Here is a 20,579-nt window from a genome sequence, read left to right as displayed (position 1 = left end):
TCATCTGGATTTAACCAAGTGAGGCGGTAGTAAACATTTTGTTTGAACGTGATGAACAGTATCATTGAAAGTAAAGCACATCTCTTCCCCCCACGCCAAGGCCTGCTGCGGTTACTAGCTTCGGTCTGAACTTTGAACACTTCTCTTTTGGTTTGCTCAACTATTTTAATATAATAAGTAGGAAGGCTGAGTGGGGAAAAACACCACATGATACACAGGAGGCGCAGCACTGGTGGGGTTCAGCCACAGCCCAGTGTGGCTGCATGAAATTTCAGCGTGTCATTGTGCACAAGGCCTGAGAGTATGGCTCTGTGTAAACTTAGACACTTGGGGTGAGGAGAAAGGGAAAGCAGTGGGTAGGAAACTCTCCAAAGACAGCCATTACTCTGTCAAGAGAGAATAAATGAGAAGTGGGGTGATATTAAACCCATATGAGTCATACCAAGTGCCAAGCAATTATTTTGTCCACATGGTTGCCGTTTAACAAAACCTCATCATGTAGTGGAAGAAATAGTTTCTTTCTTGTGTTGTGCTCTGGTTAAAGTACTGTACAATTTCACATTTGTCTCCTGTTTTTGCGTTACGGTGTCATATTTACCCCCCTTGTATACAAAATATATTGTTTCCAAAGGACGGCCAATCTGCTCTAACTGCAAGGACACTTTGGACCTTTTTATTTAAACTATTTAAAGTGTTTAACGTCTGTTAATTAATTGTCCAGTTTAATTTCTTGGGACAGTCTCTGAAGCAGTTAATTAGCAGAAGAGAGGAAAAGCTAAATACTTCTTCTGGAGAAAATATTTCCCTTTTTTTTTCTGTTTTTTTACTGGAAACATTAGGCAGCGATATAAATCTTCTCCAAGGTATTTCTTCCTCTGACACAAAATGAAAGCACTTAAGCCTGTATCCTCTTGCAACCTCAGACTGGGAAATCCCCCTGAATTCCAGCCACCTTTGTCGCTCTCTCCTCTGGTGATGAGCGATTTTTCCCGTCACTTGGGTGGATCCTTCCCTGTTGTTAGGAAAAGGGAGGGAAGGACGGTTAACGCTACAGAAAACGTTTGAACAAATGGGGTTTACACAGCCTTTTTTTTTTTTGAGGATGGGGGGGGGGAAGAGATGAATGATGTGAAAGTTATACACCGCAAGAATCTGTGACAGACCAGAAAAGCACTTGATGAATGTTCATAGAAGAAGCACAAGCAGACATAAGCCACTGCCTTTCGCATCTATTTGTTATCACGTTCCCTTCAGACACTGCGTCTTACCATGGAAAATTGAAAACTGCGCAGCCGTGACAGCAGAACATTGCTCACGAAAGTGTAGAGCAGCAATAATGAGCGACTCGTAAGTTGAGTTTGTGCACCTACTTTGACTTCATAGAACTACACGAATTGCCTAAACAAATTCCGTGTCTTGTGCTGAGCCTCCAGGATTATTCATGGGGAATTACGGTGGCTTGTCAAACAGTGTGTGAGGCCAAACAAAGCAGATGTAACACTGTAATATTCTATTTAAGATTACGTGAGGGTCTTGAGATTCCTTAAATCCTATTTGAGCGACCAGCTGCTTTCCGACTGCGTGTCACTTCACTGGATTTAATTGTCTTCTCAGACATGACAAAAGACACATTTTTCATTTCTAGCGGATGTCCGGTGGTTTATAATGATTCCAGAGATTATATGTGATTTTGACCCGTGGGGATGTCTGCAATTTGCAGAGTCCATTTTTCATTTGTGAGTTACATTTGCTGGCGAAAGGGAGGGGGAAAAAAGAAGCGGTCCCCTGATCGCACTAATCCCAAGCAGATCAAATTGTGCTTAATTTCAACCGTAATTCACTTTTGGCATTCAGCTCCTTTCATTCATGAGAAATGGAAGAATTAGTACAAGCTACGGGGAAATCTTTGATTAATTTTCAACAAAAAAAAATAAAAAAAATCTGCAAAAGAAAATATTTAAAAGTTCATTTTTTTCCATTAGGGAAGTCATTTCATGTCAGGGAAGTTGGGAGAAACATTTTTTACTTGAGTCCCATGATTGTAACCTGAAACAAGCTCAACTTTTAGGCAATAATCAAAAAGGCTCGCTAACGTTTTCTGAGCGCAGATTCATTCACGTGTTCGTGTGCCCTTCCCCACCAGCAGAGATGTCCTCTCCTACGATGAAGAAGCCAGAGAAGCCGCTGTTCAGCCCGACCTCTCCGCAGGACTCCTCACCACGACTCAGCACTTTCCCTCAGCCTCATCACCCAGGCCTAACAAGTGTAGGACACAGTGGTGAGTTCCAAATGCTGACTCTCTTCTTTAACGTTTGACTTCATTTCCTGCCTAAACACAGTAAAAGGCTCATACTCTCTCCGCTCCTTTGTTCGTGTGTCTTGCAGTTATATCGGCGAGGAGCCCCCCTCCACACTCGCCGCTGCAGTTCTCGGCCTCGGCTATCTTGCCCCCGACGGCGTCGTCCTACTTCTCGCACCCCACCATCCGCTACCCGCCTCATCTCAACCCTGCTGATTCCCTCAAGAGCTACGTGCCGTCATATGACCCGTCCAGCCCGCAGAGCAGCCAGGTCAGACTTTTTTTTGGTCTTTTCGTTTTTCCCCCTGTGTTTTCAAAAGGCTGTAAGCCAGATCTTTAGCCAGAAGTCGTAGGGTTGTTTGGCACAACTTTCACGGCCTCTAGTCGTTCTTTGTTATATTATTGGGCTCCATTTCCATCCGACAGATTAAAGATGAGAACGAATGTATGAATTACAGCATTTGTTTGTCTGTATTTCAGCATTACTGCCTCACTGGTGCTTTTTGCATCAGGGAAGATTATTTTTTCAAATTTTTTCCACACGAACCTGCTCTAAATATCTTTATATTACAAACCTCAAACTGCGCTTTTTACACACTTACACACAGAATGACTAAATTTGATGGACTCCTGCCTCCCTCCCACTGTAGTACTGGGCAGCTTGCCTTTTTAAGGGGATAGAATATTGGAAAAAAGACAAACCTACACTTAAAATTAATTAATTTAGTGTAAATCACTTGATATCAGTGGAGAAAGTACTGATTTATTTTTGTTACCACTTCATGTGACAAAAAAAGCATATATATTCTGCTTGATATAGAGCTCACGCCAAAGGTTATAGCACATTCCCAGCCTTATATTTGTATTTTTTTTTAAATCAACCACGTGACTCCATAAAAAAAAAAAAAATACCGCACAAACTATTGCAATTGCAGTCACACATGACAAACAATACTGCACGGAGACATGGCAGTAAATCAAATAGCTCTGGGCTTTTCTACATTCAGGGTACACACTGCGGCCAGTGTGCTGGAGAGAGCTAGCAGGCGTCTCTATAGATGAGAGAGCCGTGTGATATTTATGTGAGTTTTATATCCCCGCTGTTCTAACTGTAAACAAAGGCCTCGTAGACGGCTCCATCTCCAGAGCAGGGAGCGGGCTGGAAGTGTGGGGAGGTGGGGGGGAGAGAGGGTTACTCCAGAGAAAAACCGCGGGGAATGATAAAGGTTGTAAATATTTGCCGTTGCCGGGGCCCGGCTCTTGTGCAGAATTAACTGGCCCTCTGCTGGGGTGCTGGAAAGTTGGGGGGGTTGACTTGGCTAGCGAGGTGGGCTCCGGTAGGGAAGAGAGAGCGCGAGGTGAGGGGGGTAGCGAAGGTTGGGGGGGCACAGCAAATAACACAGCGCTTATAATCCCATGGACGAGTGCCAGAATGTTTTTATGCTTGCTTTAACGCAGATTATATTACACTCTAATTAAACATTCTATTCACATCGAAGGGAACCCTGCGGACACAATTCTTTTCCAAAAAGGCCTGTTTGAGTTTTGAACTTGGGGCGGCCCCGAAATGAACGCCCCAGACAGTCTCCAGCCGTCTGAAAGAGTAGCTCCCACTAGCTTCCTTTATTTCCTTCTCCATATATATAGTCCCACTGCCTTTCTTTCTATACTGGCACATTCACGCCATTGTAACAGGTCACTCCACAGCTCTCTCTCCGTCTTTTCATGCCCGGGTCCCCCTAAATTCCATTCATGAGCGCCATTAAAATCATTGTTTAGAATCATGTAGGAATTACATTGTCATTGACTGAAGATCTATTGTTGCTCATGCCCCCCAGAGTTTTGGTAATAACTGTGACAGGACAGCGGCTGAAAGTACTAAAATCCTTTCTTCAGGCGGAGCATTAAGTGTGAGAGTCAGTGGTCCAGCAATCTTTTGTTGTTAAGTGTAAGTTTCTCAGGGCAAACAGAGGCGGTTACGTCCCCCCCGAAAAGGAGGGAAATGACGCCGTGATAGGATGTTCAGCCTCTTTAGTGTTCAGTTTGTTGCATGCTTGTCTTAGTTTATTGAGATCTACCCCACTGCACATTAACAAGGGAGCAAGCGCTTGTAAACGCAAGTCACTGGACACAGTCTGTCGTTTTATAAGGTGACACGTTTTTGGTGGCGGGCAAAGCAAATGCGATTCTTACATGTGGATGTTTAGGGGGGAAAAACAGATTTTCTTTGCTTTTTGTGTTAATTCAGATGTATTATTTCAGTATGATCCTGGTTTCTATTACTCCTACTGCATTATCTTTGAAATAAAAGAAAGATTTTAGGTGTTTTTACAAAAACATGCAGCTCATGTTTGCTGTGACCATTATTTCAGTTCTTTAAAAAAAATAAAGTGCATAATTGTGTTGTTGTGTGTTTTTTTTTATCATCTGTACCCCACCTGCAGCCTAACAGCAGTGGTCAGGTTGTTGGAAAGGTCCCAGGCCACTTCACCCCAGTTTTGGCTCCCTCCCCACACCACGGCGCTGTGCGACCTGTCTCGCTTTCCATGCCAGACACCAAGCCCATCACCACATCAACAGAAGGTGAGCTCCAGTACCTGCTGCCCACTACTGACACACAGTACCTACAGTACAGCAAATACAGCACTTCCTCACCGTGTAGTAGCTCACGCTAGAAACACACTGGATTGTGTTTTTTAACGTAGTGTATAGTCTGTGCTCTGAATTTGCATCTTTTCAATTTGCATCGCACTTAAGGTGGAAAGTCGTTGCTAAGGGCAGCACTGATCTAATTATTTCTATTAGAAAAAATAACCCTTGAAGAGTAAGTGAACATCAGAGTGACACAAAGCTAGTTAGTAGTTTGTCTGTTTCAATCACTCAGTATCAGTATTCTGGTAACCATGCCAACTGAATGGATTTGCCCGGGAGTTTGCTTGTCAGTGCAGCCAGGTGAGACCATAAACCACTAGTGGGGGACAAAAAGAAAAAAGATTTTAGGCTGTGTCTGACATTAGAAGCAAATGCTAAAAAGAATCAGAGTGGACCCAGCATTGAGTCTTGCGGAACCCCTGCAGGCAGTTTTCACTATATGTTTATAGTTTAGAGTATCAGTGGAATTTAACTATGTTACTATGGTTACAGCGGTCAATTCCATGTAAATTCCCGAAATCCAAATTTTAATCCAGACACTTATTTCTGTTTTTGTTTTGTTTTTTTGTGATGCTTTGCTACCCAGGCTACTCATCGCCTGGCACGCCAACGGCTAATCGTTTTGTGAGCCTAAACCCTAGAGATCCCACCTTCCTGCACCAGCAACAGGTGAGGTTTCACCCCCTTCAGCACTCAGCTCACCTGTTCATCTTATCCTTCCATCCCTTCCCACATCTCCACCCATTTTATGAAATCCCTGCTCTCTACAAAATCCAGAAACACACTGCTACTGACTTCTAGGGAGCAGTAAATGATCCCTTTAGATTAGAGCACTTCAGAAGTTCAGATTAAACGACAGATAAGTTGAGGTCAACCGTAGCCGTGGATGCTGGCATAAAAAATTAGCGTTGCTTTCTTTTATTTATTTATTTATTTATTTATCTGTTTGTTTGTTCAAACCACAATTGAACCTTTGATATGCAAGCATAATATTTTCACTTTGGAATTGAGAAGCTTAAATTAACAGCTTAAATTATGCCCATTTTAAACTATCATTTTGAGCGAGTGTGCTTGAATTTAAATTCCACACTTGAGGAAAAAGAGACCTTAAGAAAGGTGAAGGGTCATTGCCATTAGAAGCTGGATGGTACACATGGATGCTTTTGAGAGTGAAATGTGTTCCTTTTTGTTTCCTTTACACGTACTTTAGAAGCTCTCACACGCATACCACACGTAGTCAGCACACTCATTTACCTCATTTACCGTACACGTGCTAAATATGTAGCGTTGGCGTCGGGTGGTTGCCTCAGGACTGGCTACAGGATGTCCTGGGATAGATGTGTGTGTCTCTCTGTGTGTGGGGGTGTGCGTATCTGCGAGGTTAGAACTGTTGCGGTGTTGTCGGACGAGAGAGGGAGAGTGCTCTCCCCTACCCAGTCTTATTGAAAGCGCTGTTCTGAGGCCAAGGCTTTTCCAACCACAACTAATTGAATGCATCTGCACACAGCTACATAATGATCGCTGGGTTTCTCCTCAGCTCACTTTTTTTATGTTTAGTTTGAAAAAAAAAAAGACAAAGCTGGCCTCTGTTTCCTCACTTCTCTTTCTGTCTTTCCTTTTCTCTCTGCCTTTTTCACTTGAATTTCCTAAAATCAGGGCAAAAAAAAAAAGAAGAAGCACAGGGGGGAATATTTGTCAGCAGTCGTGGGATGCTTTTATCCCACTCGGGAGGAGAGGGAGGAGGAGAGGGAGGATTCACTTGGCTGATGTCGCACAGTTTGTCTTCCACATTTCTAGTAGCCCTGCTACTTCTTTCAGTGGGGCACAAAGTGACTACACAAGACAGCGGCAGTCTGAGAGTAGCTGCATGAACTGCTGAATTTTGTCCAAACCGTGGCTCCCCGAGGCTACAAAGCCTTTCTGTTTCAGATTTTGAAATCAGCTAGATATATAAAGATCCCCTCAGTAAGGCCTGTTGGCTCTTAAAATAAAGAAATATAGTAAGAGATTTAATTACTCTAGTTTTATTAGTTAATGACAGTTATGTTTTGGTGGCATAATTCTGTGATTTTATTGCACTGACAAGTCAAAAGATGAATTATTTTGGGCCTAACAGATTCCCTTAGATTTGGTTTGGGAAGCATTTTATCAAAAAGACAGTAGCTTAGAAATGTAGAAGAATGAGAGCCTTGTAAGCATAACAATGATACCTTTCTGAAAGGTTACATGCTATATCCCCAAGAATAAATGTTCTTGTCGGCTTAAGGAAGTCTAAACAGTCCTCGCGTTGATTCATCATGCTTCTGCTTGTCGCAGTTGTTTTTGTTTTCTGTGGTATGATTTAGCGGCCTAGGATCTGGCCCCGTGGAGCGGGGAGAGACACCGAGCCAAGTCCCTCAGGACTAAACACTTTCACCGAATGCTCAGTCATTGTCCTCATCTGGCAATGATGCGTATTGTGTGGGGGGTCTATAAGACTTTACTGACGATGTCAGATGTTTGGTTGAAGCCGTTTCTGGCTAGGCTCGGTAGGAACGAGGACGAGAAGGAACGGGAAAGAGACAGTCAAGGTTTTTAATGCGGTCAGCCTTGTGGCTGGACCGTGGAGGTTCAGTCTCTGTCTGTGTGTGTGATTGATAGAGGCCGTGACTTCCACTGAATCTGTTTCGCATTTCCTCGCCGCTGCCAGAGATATTATTAATTTTTAAAAATAAACCAAAAGCAGAGGAACTACAGTTTTTGGAAAACCCAAGTCATTATTTTAGCCCCGTAGCACACATATGAGTTTCCTGATCGTCATCGAATTACGAATTATTGTTAAAATTATATCTCATTGCTATAAAAAACGTATGTCTCCTGTGATAACTTGTTAATAAATTTTAAAAAAATCTACTTCTCTTCGGATGCCTATTTTAAAATGTGGCACCACCAAAATAGAGATCCTCGGACACACACACACACTCATACTAGGCTTCAAAATGAAAACACAAAACAAAACACCACCACCACACGCTCTCACACCTGCTCTACGATTCCCAGGCAATGAATGTGTGAAAACCCTCCATTCATCTCTCGCCTTGGTTAACCCCTCGAGGGAATGCCACCATCTAGCATTCCGCAGGGAAAGATCCGCGATCAGATGTCATTTGGTATTATCTAAGGAAGGATTCTAATCCACAATCTGCCCGCATCTGTTTGCTAACGTTCCCCGGCTCCTTCCCCTTTTTTCCCCGCTGCCCGTGCGACTCTGATGTGTCGGTGCCAGCGGACAGATGGCGAGCCCCTCGAGGAGCGGTGGCACCGAGCGTCTGGCCCAACCCGCGCATTCTCTCCAAGCTTTTGTCAGGCTGGAGAGTGCGGGAACAGCGTGGGGGTTTGGGCTCCCAGCATTTGATAAATACTGAGAAAACACACTGAATGAAACAAGTTTGCATTGTTTCCTATTCAGTTTTATTAATCAGCCGCTCAAAGCAATTCATCAAATGAAACTGATACATTAAATTGAAACCAAATGACTGTTATTGCGTCAACGTTGCTTAAAATTAATTCCCTTCACTGGTTGTTTCTTGCCATTACTTCACATTTGTTCCAGGAAAAATGAAGGAACACAACGCAAACATCCCTCAATTTAAGTATGGCTTAAGTAGGAAACCATCAGCCCCTACCACCCCTCCCTCCCGATGTGTTCATCCAGGTGCTCGGAGAAAAAAGAACACATTTCTTGACCGTTGCAAATGGCTCTGAATATTCAGCGTATGCGTATATCTGATTAAATCCCTCTTAAGAGCCTCTGCAAAACGTCTGCCACTGCACGAGGAGTGCTAACAGTGCAGTTTTATCCCGATGCATTACTAAATGAATGTGTTGACCACAGGGCAAGGTTAGGTTGGTATTGGCAGAGATAGCTCTCAGCTGGATTGCCGACACGTGCGCTCGCATAATGCATGCAAAGGAGACACAGTTTGTGCGTGGCTTTTTTTGTTGCAGTAATTTGTAATCTGTATGTCAGGTTGGCATGTCTTAAAACGGGGAGAAGGGGTTAGTGTGCGCGCTGACGCGTGCGTGTATTCGTGTGTGTGTGTGTGGGCGAGTGCTGTAACTTCATTGTAATTGCGACCCTTAATCAATAAAAACAGTTAGCTAATGAAAAAAGTCTGCATGCTTGAGGGCATGCGTCCTGAATCTGAAAGTGCACTTAGAGTGAAGCAATCATTATGGACAGGGTGCATGCATCCAGTGGATTGCATGGCTTCATTGGTTTACCAGGTAAAAAGAAATAAATAAATAAACAAGCAAAAACAGTAGAGACTGCTCACAGATGAACTTCCTGTTTGATGCCACTCACATTTTCTAACTAACTAACTTCGTTTTGTTTTTTGTTTTGCTTCCAGGTTAGCTGTTTCCACTAACTGTAATGCATGCTTTTTATTTGCTGTCTGTTTCACCTGTAGCTGTTATTTTATCTCAATAAGTATTAAAAACACTGACTCAGTTTTCATTCTTAGGATTCATTTTGGAGCCTTTTTTAAAAAAAAATCTATTTTTTATTTCCCCTGCTCCTGCCCTAGGCTCTTTTGCATGCATGTGTGTATACAGTGTTGAGTTGTAGTGTAATCTGAAGTGGAAGTTGTCTTGGCCCAGTGATCTGACTGCTAGGTTTCAATTGACAGCTGAGGAAGTGTGACTGGAGCGTGACTCAAAACGGCAGGCATTATGGCCCCAGTGCCACTGACGACACTTTGGGGATTACTTGGCAAAGGTAACCTTTTCATTCTTTCATGCCGTCTCTCTCTGTCTCTCTTTCAGCACATGCACAAACACACAACATATAAGCATTGAAATGAGTAACTCAGTATAATGTATGATTTCCTTGATTGTCTCCTCTTTACGTTCACATATAAATGCAATTATGGGGCCAGTAGCCGTGGCTGTTATTGCTGCAGATGTTAACCTTTTTCGAGATGAGGTCATGCCTTTGATAAAACACACATTTCCTTGTGTCTCCCTCATGTTTTCGTTCCCCCGCCCCCTTTCTGTTGCTTCATCTCCTTTTCCATGCCTTAATAGTTTTATACATTTCCCAGTAACTTGTTCTTGTTTTGCACTTGAGAATTCGATTAGCAGAGGATTCCCTTTATTCAATTTTCCGATTTTTGTAAATGCACACAAACACAAACCTTTTTACGAGAGGCGAAGGTCACTTTCTGGTCATATCTGGTGAAAAGCGATAAATATAAATACCAATATTATATTTCGCTGCATAACAACAACAGCTATAGAAATAAAGCCTTCCTTCCTCTTGGATTTATTCTTAATAAAAACAACAAAATAATGCTTTGATAAAACTAATTAGACCAAATGAAGTCAAAACATGTGGAAATTTTAAAAAAGGAAGTCATTTCAGGTCAGATTGTTAGCCATGTGCGGTTAAGTTGCTCACTGTATTTAAACAAGCTTAGCTTTGTTTAACTTTGTTCTCAAGTCATGCTTTACTCTCTGTAACTTAAAGTTACAGACCCCCCCACCTTCCACACACACACATACACACACACACACACCCCTCCTCCCTCGCTTCCATACTGTATCTCTCCCTCTCTGGGGGAAAACCTGAACCATTTCACCATGGTAGAGCGAGCAAGCTGAGCTAAGCCTTTTCCTGTTACGTCTCCCCTTTCCCCTTTCCCCTGGATATGTACAGTGTGTGGGTGTGTGTGCGAGTGTGTGTGTGGGTGTACAGGTCATTTTGCGCTCGCTGAAGTTACAAATGTTTTTACAAACACAAACGCACACAGCAGAACCCCTTCGAAAGGCCTCCTAATGGGCCAGTAGAGATAGCAGAGAAAAATGTCCCCCGCTGCAAGCCTGAGGTCTCTTTTTCCACTCACACTCCAGCTCACTCCTCCTCCTTTCGCCATGTGACTCGTACAGTAATAAGAAAAGATAGAATAGATCCCGACTGGATTCAGTTTACATTATTACGAGGATGGGGACAGTAATTCTATTACACTTTTTTTTTTTCCCTCTTTGATGGATTATTTACGCCCAATCGTTCAACATACAGATGAGATCAGTTTGATTTCTCCTTTATCTTGCTCGCCCCTTTAAATGGAGCGCTTCACTAGGCCTCTTCAGTACTAGCCCTCAAATTAAAAAGCTGCCAGACTCGCATGTTGCTATTGTGCAGGAAATGGGTCAGCAATCCATTAAGATGCCATTAGATAATCTAATTTAGGGAGCTAATCCTTAAACGAAGCACACTGTATGGCCAGGCTGTGCTCGCGGGGAGTAGAATTAGTGAGCTTTGGGAGCCGGACAGGGCAGGGGGAGACCATCTTGAAGGTTACCTAAGGAAACGGGGCGATGGAGGTCAGGTCTTTTAGCCATGCTCAGGGCTGCTCGTGTGGAGACAAAACCTAGAGGAATCTAAAGCTGCACTGATGCAGGTAAAGATTGCAACAACAACAAATAGCTTCAAATAAAATGTTTGTCTTTATGTTATGTCTTTTTAATTATTTAAAAGCTACAGGGGACAAAATACCTGACTTGTGAACATCTAACTTCCTGTGAATGGGGCCCTTATTTCCTGCACAGTTTGAATTGCAAGTTCAGTCATAGTAATGAGGCAACTGATCCCCCCCCACACACACACCCTAATGCATGCACCCTGCTTATAGGATGCAGGTGCGGACAGGCAGCCAGTTTAAAACTGATCTGTGCAAAAAAAGTGCCTTTTTGTAGCTGTTTGACCCCCCCACACCTCCTAAACAATGTAAGCCATTACCTGAGAGGCGTTTCATAAGAAAAGCGAAACATAGAGAGATAAAAGAAGGGAAGGAAGGAAGAAAGAAAAGGAGAGCGCTGCAGTCCTTGGCCGCTCTGTGCGCTCTTTGTTCAGAAAGGTAGGAAAAACTTAATCCCTCGTTTCCTGTCCGATGATTTTTGGCAGAGTGAAAGAGAGAAGGAGGGAGGGAGGAGGATAGAACGAGGACGGGCTGGACGGTAAAAAAAAAAAACTGCTAGAGAGGATTAGCCTTCAGTCTTTTTTTTTTAACACTTTGCGCACTGAAACGCAACCTAAAACTTGAGTGATGTTTGCTTTTGTTTTGAATGCGTCTCCTCGGCTCTTGTGTTTTCTGTCTTTCACTCTTTATTAGCGACTCGGGCCTCTCGGGCCGTGAGGTGAATTGAATTTGCACTTCCATTGTTTTAAGTAAAAGAGCGGTGACTAGTGATTTGTAAAAAATGCAGACTGGTTGATGAGTTGCTTTTATGAGCCCAGACAGTGTTGTCTAATACTGAAGTTTCACAAAGAGTCGAGTCTCTGCACAGGAGCATCATCAGACTCGAGGCTTGTCTTGTGTTTTGTTTCATGTGAAGAAAAAACCCCAAAAAACAAAACCTCCTTGTCCCCCTGTTTTCCTTTTCTTTCCTTTTTTCCTTTTTTCCTTCCACTCCTGCGTTCCTCACTTTTATCCGTTTCCTGCTCTTTTTTTCCATCCATCACGATTCAGCTGCTGCAACAGCGTGCTGATGCTTCGTATGCGTGCATCGGTTATTGGTGAAAAGTGTAACACAGGTATTTTCATACTTAGCGGGAGTGATGCGAGAGGTGGGAGGGGGTTAGATGAGTGCACACTGGGGCCCTGCGGGGAAGAAAAGAGGAAGGGGGGGGCTAATTATCTGACATCTACGTTGCGCAGCACCCCTCGGGAACAACATGCTGTTTGTTCCCGCTCGCGTTTTCAGTTAGCACCGTTGCTCCCCAGGAACAATCACTGTGTTGTTTTGCCATTAGCGTGAGATGAATAGGGATGGAACAGCTTTGTGTAGGGACCCCCACACTTTTTACCCACAACCACTCCTCCTTCACCGCCGCCGCCGCTACCAATCGCGCTCCTCCTCCCCCCATCGCGCTTTTCTCCACCGCCGTTAATGCACAGAAGAGCGGCTGCGTCACGGCCCTCTCACACGATGTCCTTCACTGGGAATCAAGTGGGATCCCCTCAGCTTAGTTTAACGAGCTTCTTTTTTGTTTATCTGTGTTTGAACAAACCAACAGCGAGACCACGAACCTCGATGACAGCAGAGCTGGTCATTAGCGAAGCAGCGTTCAGGATAACTGAGTGAAAGAATCTGATTTTGACTGCAAACGGCACAGGAGTAATCTCTTTGTCTCTCTCTCTGTCTCTCTGTCTCCACAGTCCTGGTACCTGGGCGAGCTTAGTTCCATTCCAAGTGTCGAACGGGACTCCGATTCTGCCAACAAATGTCCACCAGAACTACAGCATAAACATCATTGGTGAGCCCCTGGTCCCCGCCGAGACAGGGAACTGATCACACAGAGGCCGGATGACCCCCAGGGTGGATGGATGGGTGGGGGTGTTGGTAGTGCGGAGCTAGCACTACAGGTGTCCACAGCCATGGATGAAACCAGCAAAGCAGCAAGCGCTGCATAACCCTCTCTACTATCCCCCCCCAGCCCTCATCCCAGCCCCTCCTTGTTCCCTCCCCACTCCCGTCCCTCCCGATGATGGACACTGGCCCTGAAGTGAAGATGAGGGTTCGTTCAGAGGAAAGAAAAAAAAAACCAAGAAGCTTCAGGTCTGCTGTCTCCTCACCCTGGCCCACACACACACAAACACACACACCTACCACCCACCAGTCAGTTGTTGTGTGTTGCAGAACTTTGCAATCCATTCAGATACTGTGATGTATAGATGCCTTAATGTTTTATTGCATGACACTCTAGTCTCTTAGCGGCGATTCCTATTATTTTTCCATGTTGGAGGAAGATGTAAAATCTAGATTTACAAACACACACACCCACACAAACATGCATAAGTGAGGGGGTCTGCATATTTGACAACCTCTGCCTGGTGGATGGCTCAGAGACTCTAAGCTCTCCAACTGAGACCTCTTGAGAAGAGGCTTTCCCGCATCAAACGATTCACTGTGTGCACCATAGGAACAAAAACTTGTGAATTCAGAGTGTTTCTTCTTCCATTTGATTTCAGTTTACTGTGATACGACTCTTTGTTCAGAAAAATGTGTTGACTTTGTTTATTCTTTACTGCTACTTACTTCATGAATTAATGTAAACACTTAGGCCCCTTTCAGACATGGCTTCACGGGTTTGTCAAAGCGTTTAAGACACCGGTAACTCTTACGTGAACGCTCCTCACGGCAGCGCCGCAGACAGCCTTGGTATGTGCAAAAGGCTTGCTGCATTTGTGGCCGCAAGATGTGGCTGGCGATATTTAGTTCTCTTCGCCGCCACAGACCGTGTTCACAGGAGACATTTCCACATGACAGGATGATGGCTCAGTTTTCATTAAGTGTCCCAGTAAGTCATGGCAAGCTGGGCAGTGAGCAAGCAAACGCAACAGCAGGACTTCCCGACCTTTTTACTTTTTTTTTAAAAATTGGTCCGAGCCAGCAGCATCTCTGAGATGGGCACAGGATGTTCTTCAGTGGCAACGCTGGACGCCAAAAGCAAACCCTCCTGGCTGAAAGGGCAACAAAGTCTGCACAAGTTAGGATGGGTGTTGGTGGGGTAAACTACCATCATCTGGAGCGTCATCCAGCATCCTGACAGATAGCAGTTCCTGTCCTGTGGGACATGTTTTGGCTAAAAACCGCACCAGTTCACAGCTTTCCAATTGTAAAGTGATGGTTAAGAGGTTACCTAGAGCGTTAAATGGTGACACCAGTGGGTCCTCACAGAACATCTGCATGTTGCACCTTTTCCTGCTTTGACATGTTAAAATATCTGCTGTGAAAACAGTACAGGGTCTGTTTACTGCACGGTGCCGCCGTACCCCGCCCTCTTCTGTACGGTAAACTTGTGCGTGCCTGTCTGTCAGTACGACTGAGACCTGCGCCGTGTTGAAAGCTGCCCGTAAATGTTAAGATGCTGTCAGATTAATGGAGAGGAGTGCATGTCTGAAAGGGGCTTTATGAGTAAAGGTTGAGAACTCTAAATGCAGTTTTCAAAACAACACTAAATGCTAGGCTTGAGATTGGACCCCTCACGAAAGAATTAGCATCTCCTTTAAAAAAAGGAATATAAGAAAAAAAAATGCGACAGAGGCAAGTGCAATTGAATTTTTGAAGGGAAGCTATCAGTCTGTCAGCCCTAAGACTCTAAAGGAAGGGGGATAAATATGAAATGTTTTATGGGTAAAATGTTTGAGAAAACATCTGAATTTGATTTCAGTCACGATATCCGTCTCCTTGCGTGGAAAAAACAACAAAAAAAAGTAAAAACATTAAGTAGGAAAGGCAGTTGAAGGCGAGCATTAAAGCTACCTGTGCAGCGCTGAGCAAAACCAGCACTTATTTTGAGCCCTTCCCATCATTATGGGGAGATTTTTTTTTTTTATTTATTTCAGAAAAAAAGAAAAATCGTAAGTAAAGAAAACGAGATGCACATAGTGTAAAAGATTTCTTTTTTTTTTTAATGTTCACGATGAGATCAAGAGCATACGCATTTGGCCAACAGCTTCTAAAGCTTATGTTTACGAAAAAAAGAAAATAAGAAGTGTTAATTCATGGGAAAATTTGTATTATTCATGCAAATGTAGCGTGGGCTTATGGGTAAAGCTACAGTTTGTGCAAGGTTAACTCTAAAGTGGAAGAGGTTGAAAGCTGAAATTCCGAATCCAGGTGGTGGCAAATCCCCGAAATCAAGAATTGCGCGTGGCGTGTTCACGGCCATTGCCTCTCCAGTCCAGACATATTTATATACGAGGAAAAAAAAAATCTCTCCAGTACTCTTAATTTGCACGATGACATATAGTCCACATTACGTGCCTTGCCTTTGAATATAGAGACATCACTACACTTGTTTTTTGCTGCATTTATCATTATAGAAAAAAAATTAACATTTTTATGATAAGAATTGTTTTGTACTCTGAATGAAATTGTTGATTTTTAACTTCATGTACTACTCTATGTCACAGTTACATTGCATATCAAGGCTGTGTATAGTTGCCGTTTTAAAGTTTGTAATCAACCAGCATTTTGTTTTTGTTTGTTTGTTTGTTTGTTTGTTTTCAGTATTTTGGTGGTTTTTCTAATAACCTGTCATCTTTTGTTTTCCTTATGGTTTTTTTTTTTTCAATGCTCATTTCGTTCATCTTCCAGTTACTATTGCGGAGGGTGGAATTCAGAATTATGAAAATTATGCAATACCAAGTTTTGCCTATGTAGGTAGTGCTTATAGATGCGTCAATTATTAGAGGCTAGTTTGGAGATAGATAATATTGTAATGCATTTATTTTGTTGATATCGTTGTTTGTCGTTGTTGTTGTTGATGATGTTGTTGTTGTTGTTGTTGTTGTTGTGGGTGGGTTTTTTTTTCCTTTTTTATCGACCAAAGTGGGGACTGCTTTCTATGCAGTGTGAGACAAGGTCTTTTTTTTTTTTTCCTTTTTTTCTTTCTTTAGCTTATAGGCCTACCGAATGACGGTGAGACATGGTCCCGTGTATTATGAATTTGGGAGATTTGGGAGGAGGGGTGGTATTTTTCTAGAAGTACTTATCTTAAAATGATGCACCCTTGGGCTTGCTGCGGCTGCAAAGTCACTGATTGGTCTACTGTGACTCTTACTTTCAACTTTCCACCTGGGGTGCTAGCATGTGACCTTGAAGGAGCTCTTTTTTCTTCTTCTTCCACTGGAGAGACAGCTTGACTTGAGCGCGACAATCATTTGAAGAAATCATTTTTGCGTAGAATCCCGTTCTGTCTCGGCTCCCCGAGAGCCACAGCCGATGGCGTCGCGCGCGTTTTTCCGAATCTTTACGCCGTGCTATTCTAGATGTCGCCGAATGCAATTCCCAAGTAGATGCCTTAAACACATCAGTGAAGTGGCCTGTGACCTGCGCAACAATCACACACCGACTAATGCTAGTGAGACCTGTTGAAATCAGTTCCAGACAGGCTCAAGCAAGCCTTTAGAAAGTATTTTATAAGTAGTAGATTTGTATAAATGTATATACGATATGCACATATGTCAATTCCTGAGACGCTTCCCTAGCAGAAGCCCCGTAGAGTATGTTAAAGGAAATATTGGACTGCAGGAGTGTGGTGTCTTCTAACTTCCTGTCCAAATGCCCCCAGTAGAAGCTTAAATAGAATCCACTAGGAGAAAAAATCTAGCACTTAAATAGCACATAGGCAATCATTTCCCCCACCCCCCATCCTCGTCCTACAGTGTTCAGAAGTCAAACTAAACCTCTCAGGCGTATTACAGGGCATTATTTATATCAATCGGTACCTTGCCATTTTTATTGTAAAAAACAATTTCTCGCAGAAAGCTGCAGCGCAGCCAGTGCTGCTATGACACCTTTTGCACTCTTTCCCTGCAATCGTGAAAGAAACGTTTTCCTTCGGAGAGTTCCCCCGAGAGCTCTCCGGCGCCAGCAGAGGGCTAAGGAGCAGAAATCGTTGTTAAAAAGTAATCCTCAAGTCAAGCTCAATCTCTCCGTGTTCACCCAGATTTCTCACGCAGAAAGAAAATGTTTGAAAAAAACAAACCGAAAAAAGTCACCCCGTTGTAAGTGCACTGCTCTTTTTTTCTTGGTTACTTTTTTTTCTTTTAAAAGGAAAAAAAACTATAAGTGCTTTGCAGCCTTTGGCCATTGGAGACCCCACTGAAGTGCATTGTCCCCAAGTGTGTGTGTGTGTGTGTGTGTGTGTGTGTGTGCGCAACTTAAAAATGTGTCAGGGTCACTGTGCTGTTGTGCTGGTGTCTGTTTGAAGAGGAGACTGTACATAATGGTAAATATCCTGACTGCATCGATAGCTGCAGTCTGCGGGGCTGAACTCTGCTTTGGCAGCTTGAGCGTGCATGCAAGTGCGTGCAAGTGCGTACGCGGTTGAATTTGCGAGCTGGATGTATGATCGAGTGCCTCCGACACTACACAGCGATAGAAGATGAGGGTCTTTCTGTCGAGGAAAAGAAAAAGCCTGCCGTAGGACAGGAGTTTGTACACTGTAAACTTTCGGGGGAGTTCTTCTTTGAAGCCCGCATTTGTAAATGTTCATTTCTGGGGAAAATGAGTCAATTCCATTTTAGGAAAAAAAAACAAGAAAAAACAAACAAAAAAATGTTTTTTTAAATTTGGATTTGTTTGTTTCAGAGGCTGGATTTGAGTTAGAACTCTCCAGGTTTCCCTGATTAGTGTTTTCATCAGGTGTTCCTGTATGTAAAGATAAAAGAGGGGGGGTCGGGGAGGGAGTGTGTATTCTGTACTGACCCATAAATATTAAGAAACAACAACATTGAAGGCTTTTTTCATTCTTATTAATATTATTTCTGAACTTGGTTAGTGCTTAGATATTTCCATTTGGGAAAGACTTCATGAATATTTGAATTGTTGTTCTTTCAGTAGTGTGGCCATAGAGCGTGTGATGTGATTTATCTCGGGGGTTGGTTTTTTTTTTTCTTTGGAAATGGGTGTGAATTCTTGTCCAACAAGATTGTGGTGTGAGTGTGTTTCTTGTAGCAGCTGGGAAGTAAACCTGTAAGGAAAAGGCCCCAGTTTGCACCTGACCTTAAGTGAGAAGCAGGGTAAAATCTGCAGTGACAAACATCCTTGATGAATCTGTCGGATTGTTGTTTTTTTTTTCCTTTTTCTTCTTGTTCTTAAAAAAAAAAAATCAAAATTGTCGCAACGTGATTGGTGCTGCATCTCACCGTATATCTGGCAAGTTTGGAGCCGTGCGCATCGTTCGCATGCAGGCGATGCTGTTTTAAGAATTTCCTAAAAGAAAGCATCCACTCATTTTGCACTTTTGTCATTTCACATGTTGTCAAATCCTGATGTACTATAGGAAACCCTCCATTCACACTACAAACAAATACTACATGCTTTTCAGGTGCTTCAGATTAGGGTACTGTACCTTCCAGCTGAGCTAGTGTTTCCGGGTTAAAAAGTCAGTGTTCAACCCATCAGCAGCTTCAAGAGCCCCCATTCAGAGCAAATACTGAGACTGGAAAGTATTATTACACTGATCGCTGCGATCGCAGAGAAACAGGACGACTTTATGCAAGGAGGACCTGTGGCACTCATGCAATATGTGAGATTGTTCCTTTTTAACTGAATGTCACACATTCTGTAGGGACTGAGAGGCTTGTACACATGCAGACTTAAGAGAAAACTTCATTTTCATCCTACATGAGCAATACACATCTTCCATACTTTGGCTAGCTGCTAGTCACTTGGCATCAGGTTGTAACGAAACATGAAAAACCAGCATTTTTACAGGATGTAACATTCACCAAAAGGAGACTAAAAGATAGCAATGCAGTGCCTGTTCAAGCTGTCCAAGTGTCTGTTGTATACAATATGTAGAATGTGATAGACTTAACTTTCCTACGTGGCGAGAAGAAAACGGCGTCACACCGAGCAGAATGTGGCAAACGCATCTGAAAATATGCTCTTTATCACTTCTTTTGGTGTTTTTTTGTGATTTATTCATTTTCGAATTACGTCAGCACACGATGCCCACGTCGGATTTGTTCAAAAAAAAAAAAAAAAAATAGGAAATTCTTCTTTTTTCTTTTTCTTTTTTTTCAGGGAGGGAGGGGGGAGTTGGGCGGGAGGGTCAGTGCTACATTAAGCGCAATGACGGAATTTCTTTAGTCACCATTTTTCTCTGCAGGGCTGATTTCTTTTTGGGTCTTGTGGCACTTTTACTTCCCTCTGCGCACACATTTCTATTTTAGGAATCACGGTGGAATCTATATATATATAAATATATAAAAGGAACAACAACAACAACACCAACAAAACAATATGTAAACAGTCTCCAGTAGTGATCGTAGTTACACTGCAAGTGTGTGCAAAGGTCTATGTATGTATCTGAATGTACGTTTTAGAGGACTTTTGGAAAACCTTTTTTTTTTTTTTGTTCTTTTCATCTTTTCATTTACAGTTTAGGAGCCACAGGTGTCCATTGTGAACTGTATAGCAAAGGCCTTGATATCCCTTCTTTTATTGATTTTTATCAACGCCACCCAATAGGCGATGCCTTCAAGCTAGTTACATTTGGTGCAGGGGCTAAAATTGCCACAAGATTAAAATCAGTGTAAATAAGGCTCAACTTTTTGTGATTGTTACTGTTATATCCAGCCTATACTGCTAGCAGCTGTTTTTACTGCAGTCAATTACTGGAAGTGGATATATTTCCTATGCAAAACTGTTTAAACAATAAAATGAGCTATGCTACAAAAATGACTTCATTACTGTGGCTCTTTCTTGTGTTTATTTATTGCGTTTGGTCTTCGCTGATTGTGAATGATTGCAATTTGGCACATAAAAGTCCCAGTTCGATATCTGATGACATTAACTGAGAATGGGTAAGGTGACACAGCTGATGTCTGTATTCAAGACAGCTGGCCGCAAAGCCACCTTTAAATTTAAGGTGGCTTTGCGTGTCGCACAGTTCAAGCCAATGGTTTCTTTATTCACATTTAGACCTGCGTGCTCGAGATGATCCTACAAAGTCAGTAGTAGAGGAAACTTGAGTTTTTGCCTTACAGATATTCTTTGTACATATGCTCACCTTGTTATCTGAAACTTTGGCCATGTTTAATAAGAGCATCTACTCTCACTGGCCTTT

General features: G+C 42.8%; 1 protein-coding gene across 6 annotated transcripts in view; it reads left to right on the top strand.

Moving 5' to 3' along the window:
- LOC116317870 (nuclear factor 1 B-type) overlaps positions 1 to 20,199 on the top strand; it is a 65,228-nt gene extending 45,029 nt beyond the window's left edge. For 2 of the 6 annotated variants that reach the window (XM_031736777.2, XM_039609448.1), the window contains exons 7-12: positions 2,144 to 2,278; positions 2,386 to 2,570; positions 4,744 to 4,882; positions 5,538 to 5,620; positions 9,622 to 9,710; positions 13,153 to 20,199. In XM_031736777.2, the coding sequence (XP_031592637.1) occupies positions 2,144 to 2,278; positions 2,386 to 2,570; positions 4,744 to 4,882; positions 5,538 to 5,620; positions 9,622 to 9,710; positions 13,153 to 13,285 (764 nt within the window). In that variant the 3' untranslated portion in view covers positions 13,286 to 20,199. The remainder of the gene's footprint in view (positions 1 to 2,143; positions 2,279 to 2,385; positions 2,571 to 4,743; positions 4,883 to 5,537; positions 5,621 to 9,621; positions 9,711 to 13,152) is intronic. The other 4 variants (XM_031736778.2, XM_039609449.1, XM_039609450.1 and 1 more) reach the window with 3 other exon arrangements.
- Positions 20,200 to 20,579: the final 380 nt, after the last annotated feature.

The sequence above is a fragment of the Oreochromis aureus genome, linkage group 3, assembly GCF_013358895.1.
Source record: "Oreochromis aureus strain Israel breed Guangdong linkage group 3, ZZ_aureus, whole genome shotgun sequence".
Lineage (NCBI taxonomy): Eukaryota > Metazoa > Chordata > Actinopteri > Cichliformes > Cichlidae > Oreochromis > Oreochromis aureus.
The sequence above is the reverse complement of the archived record's forward strand: the minus strand, read 5'-3'. Positions and strand labels throughout refer to the sequence as shown.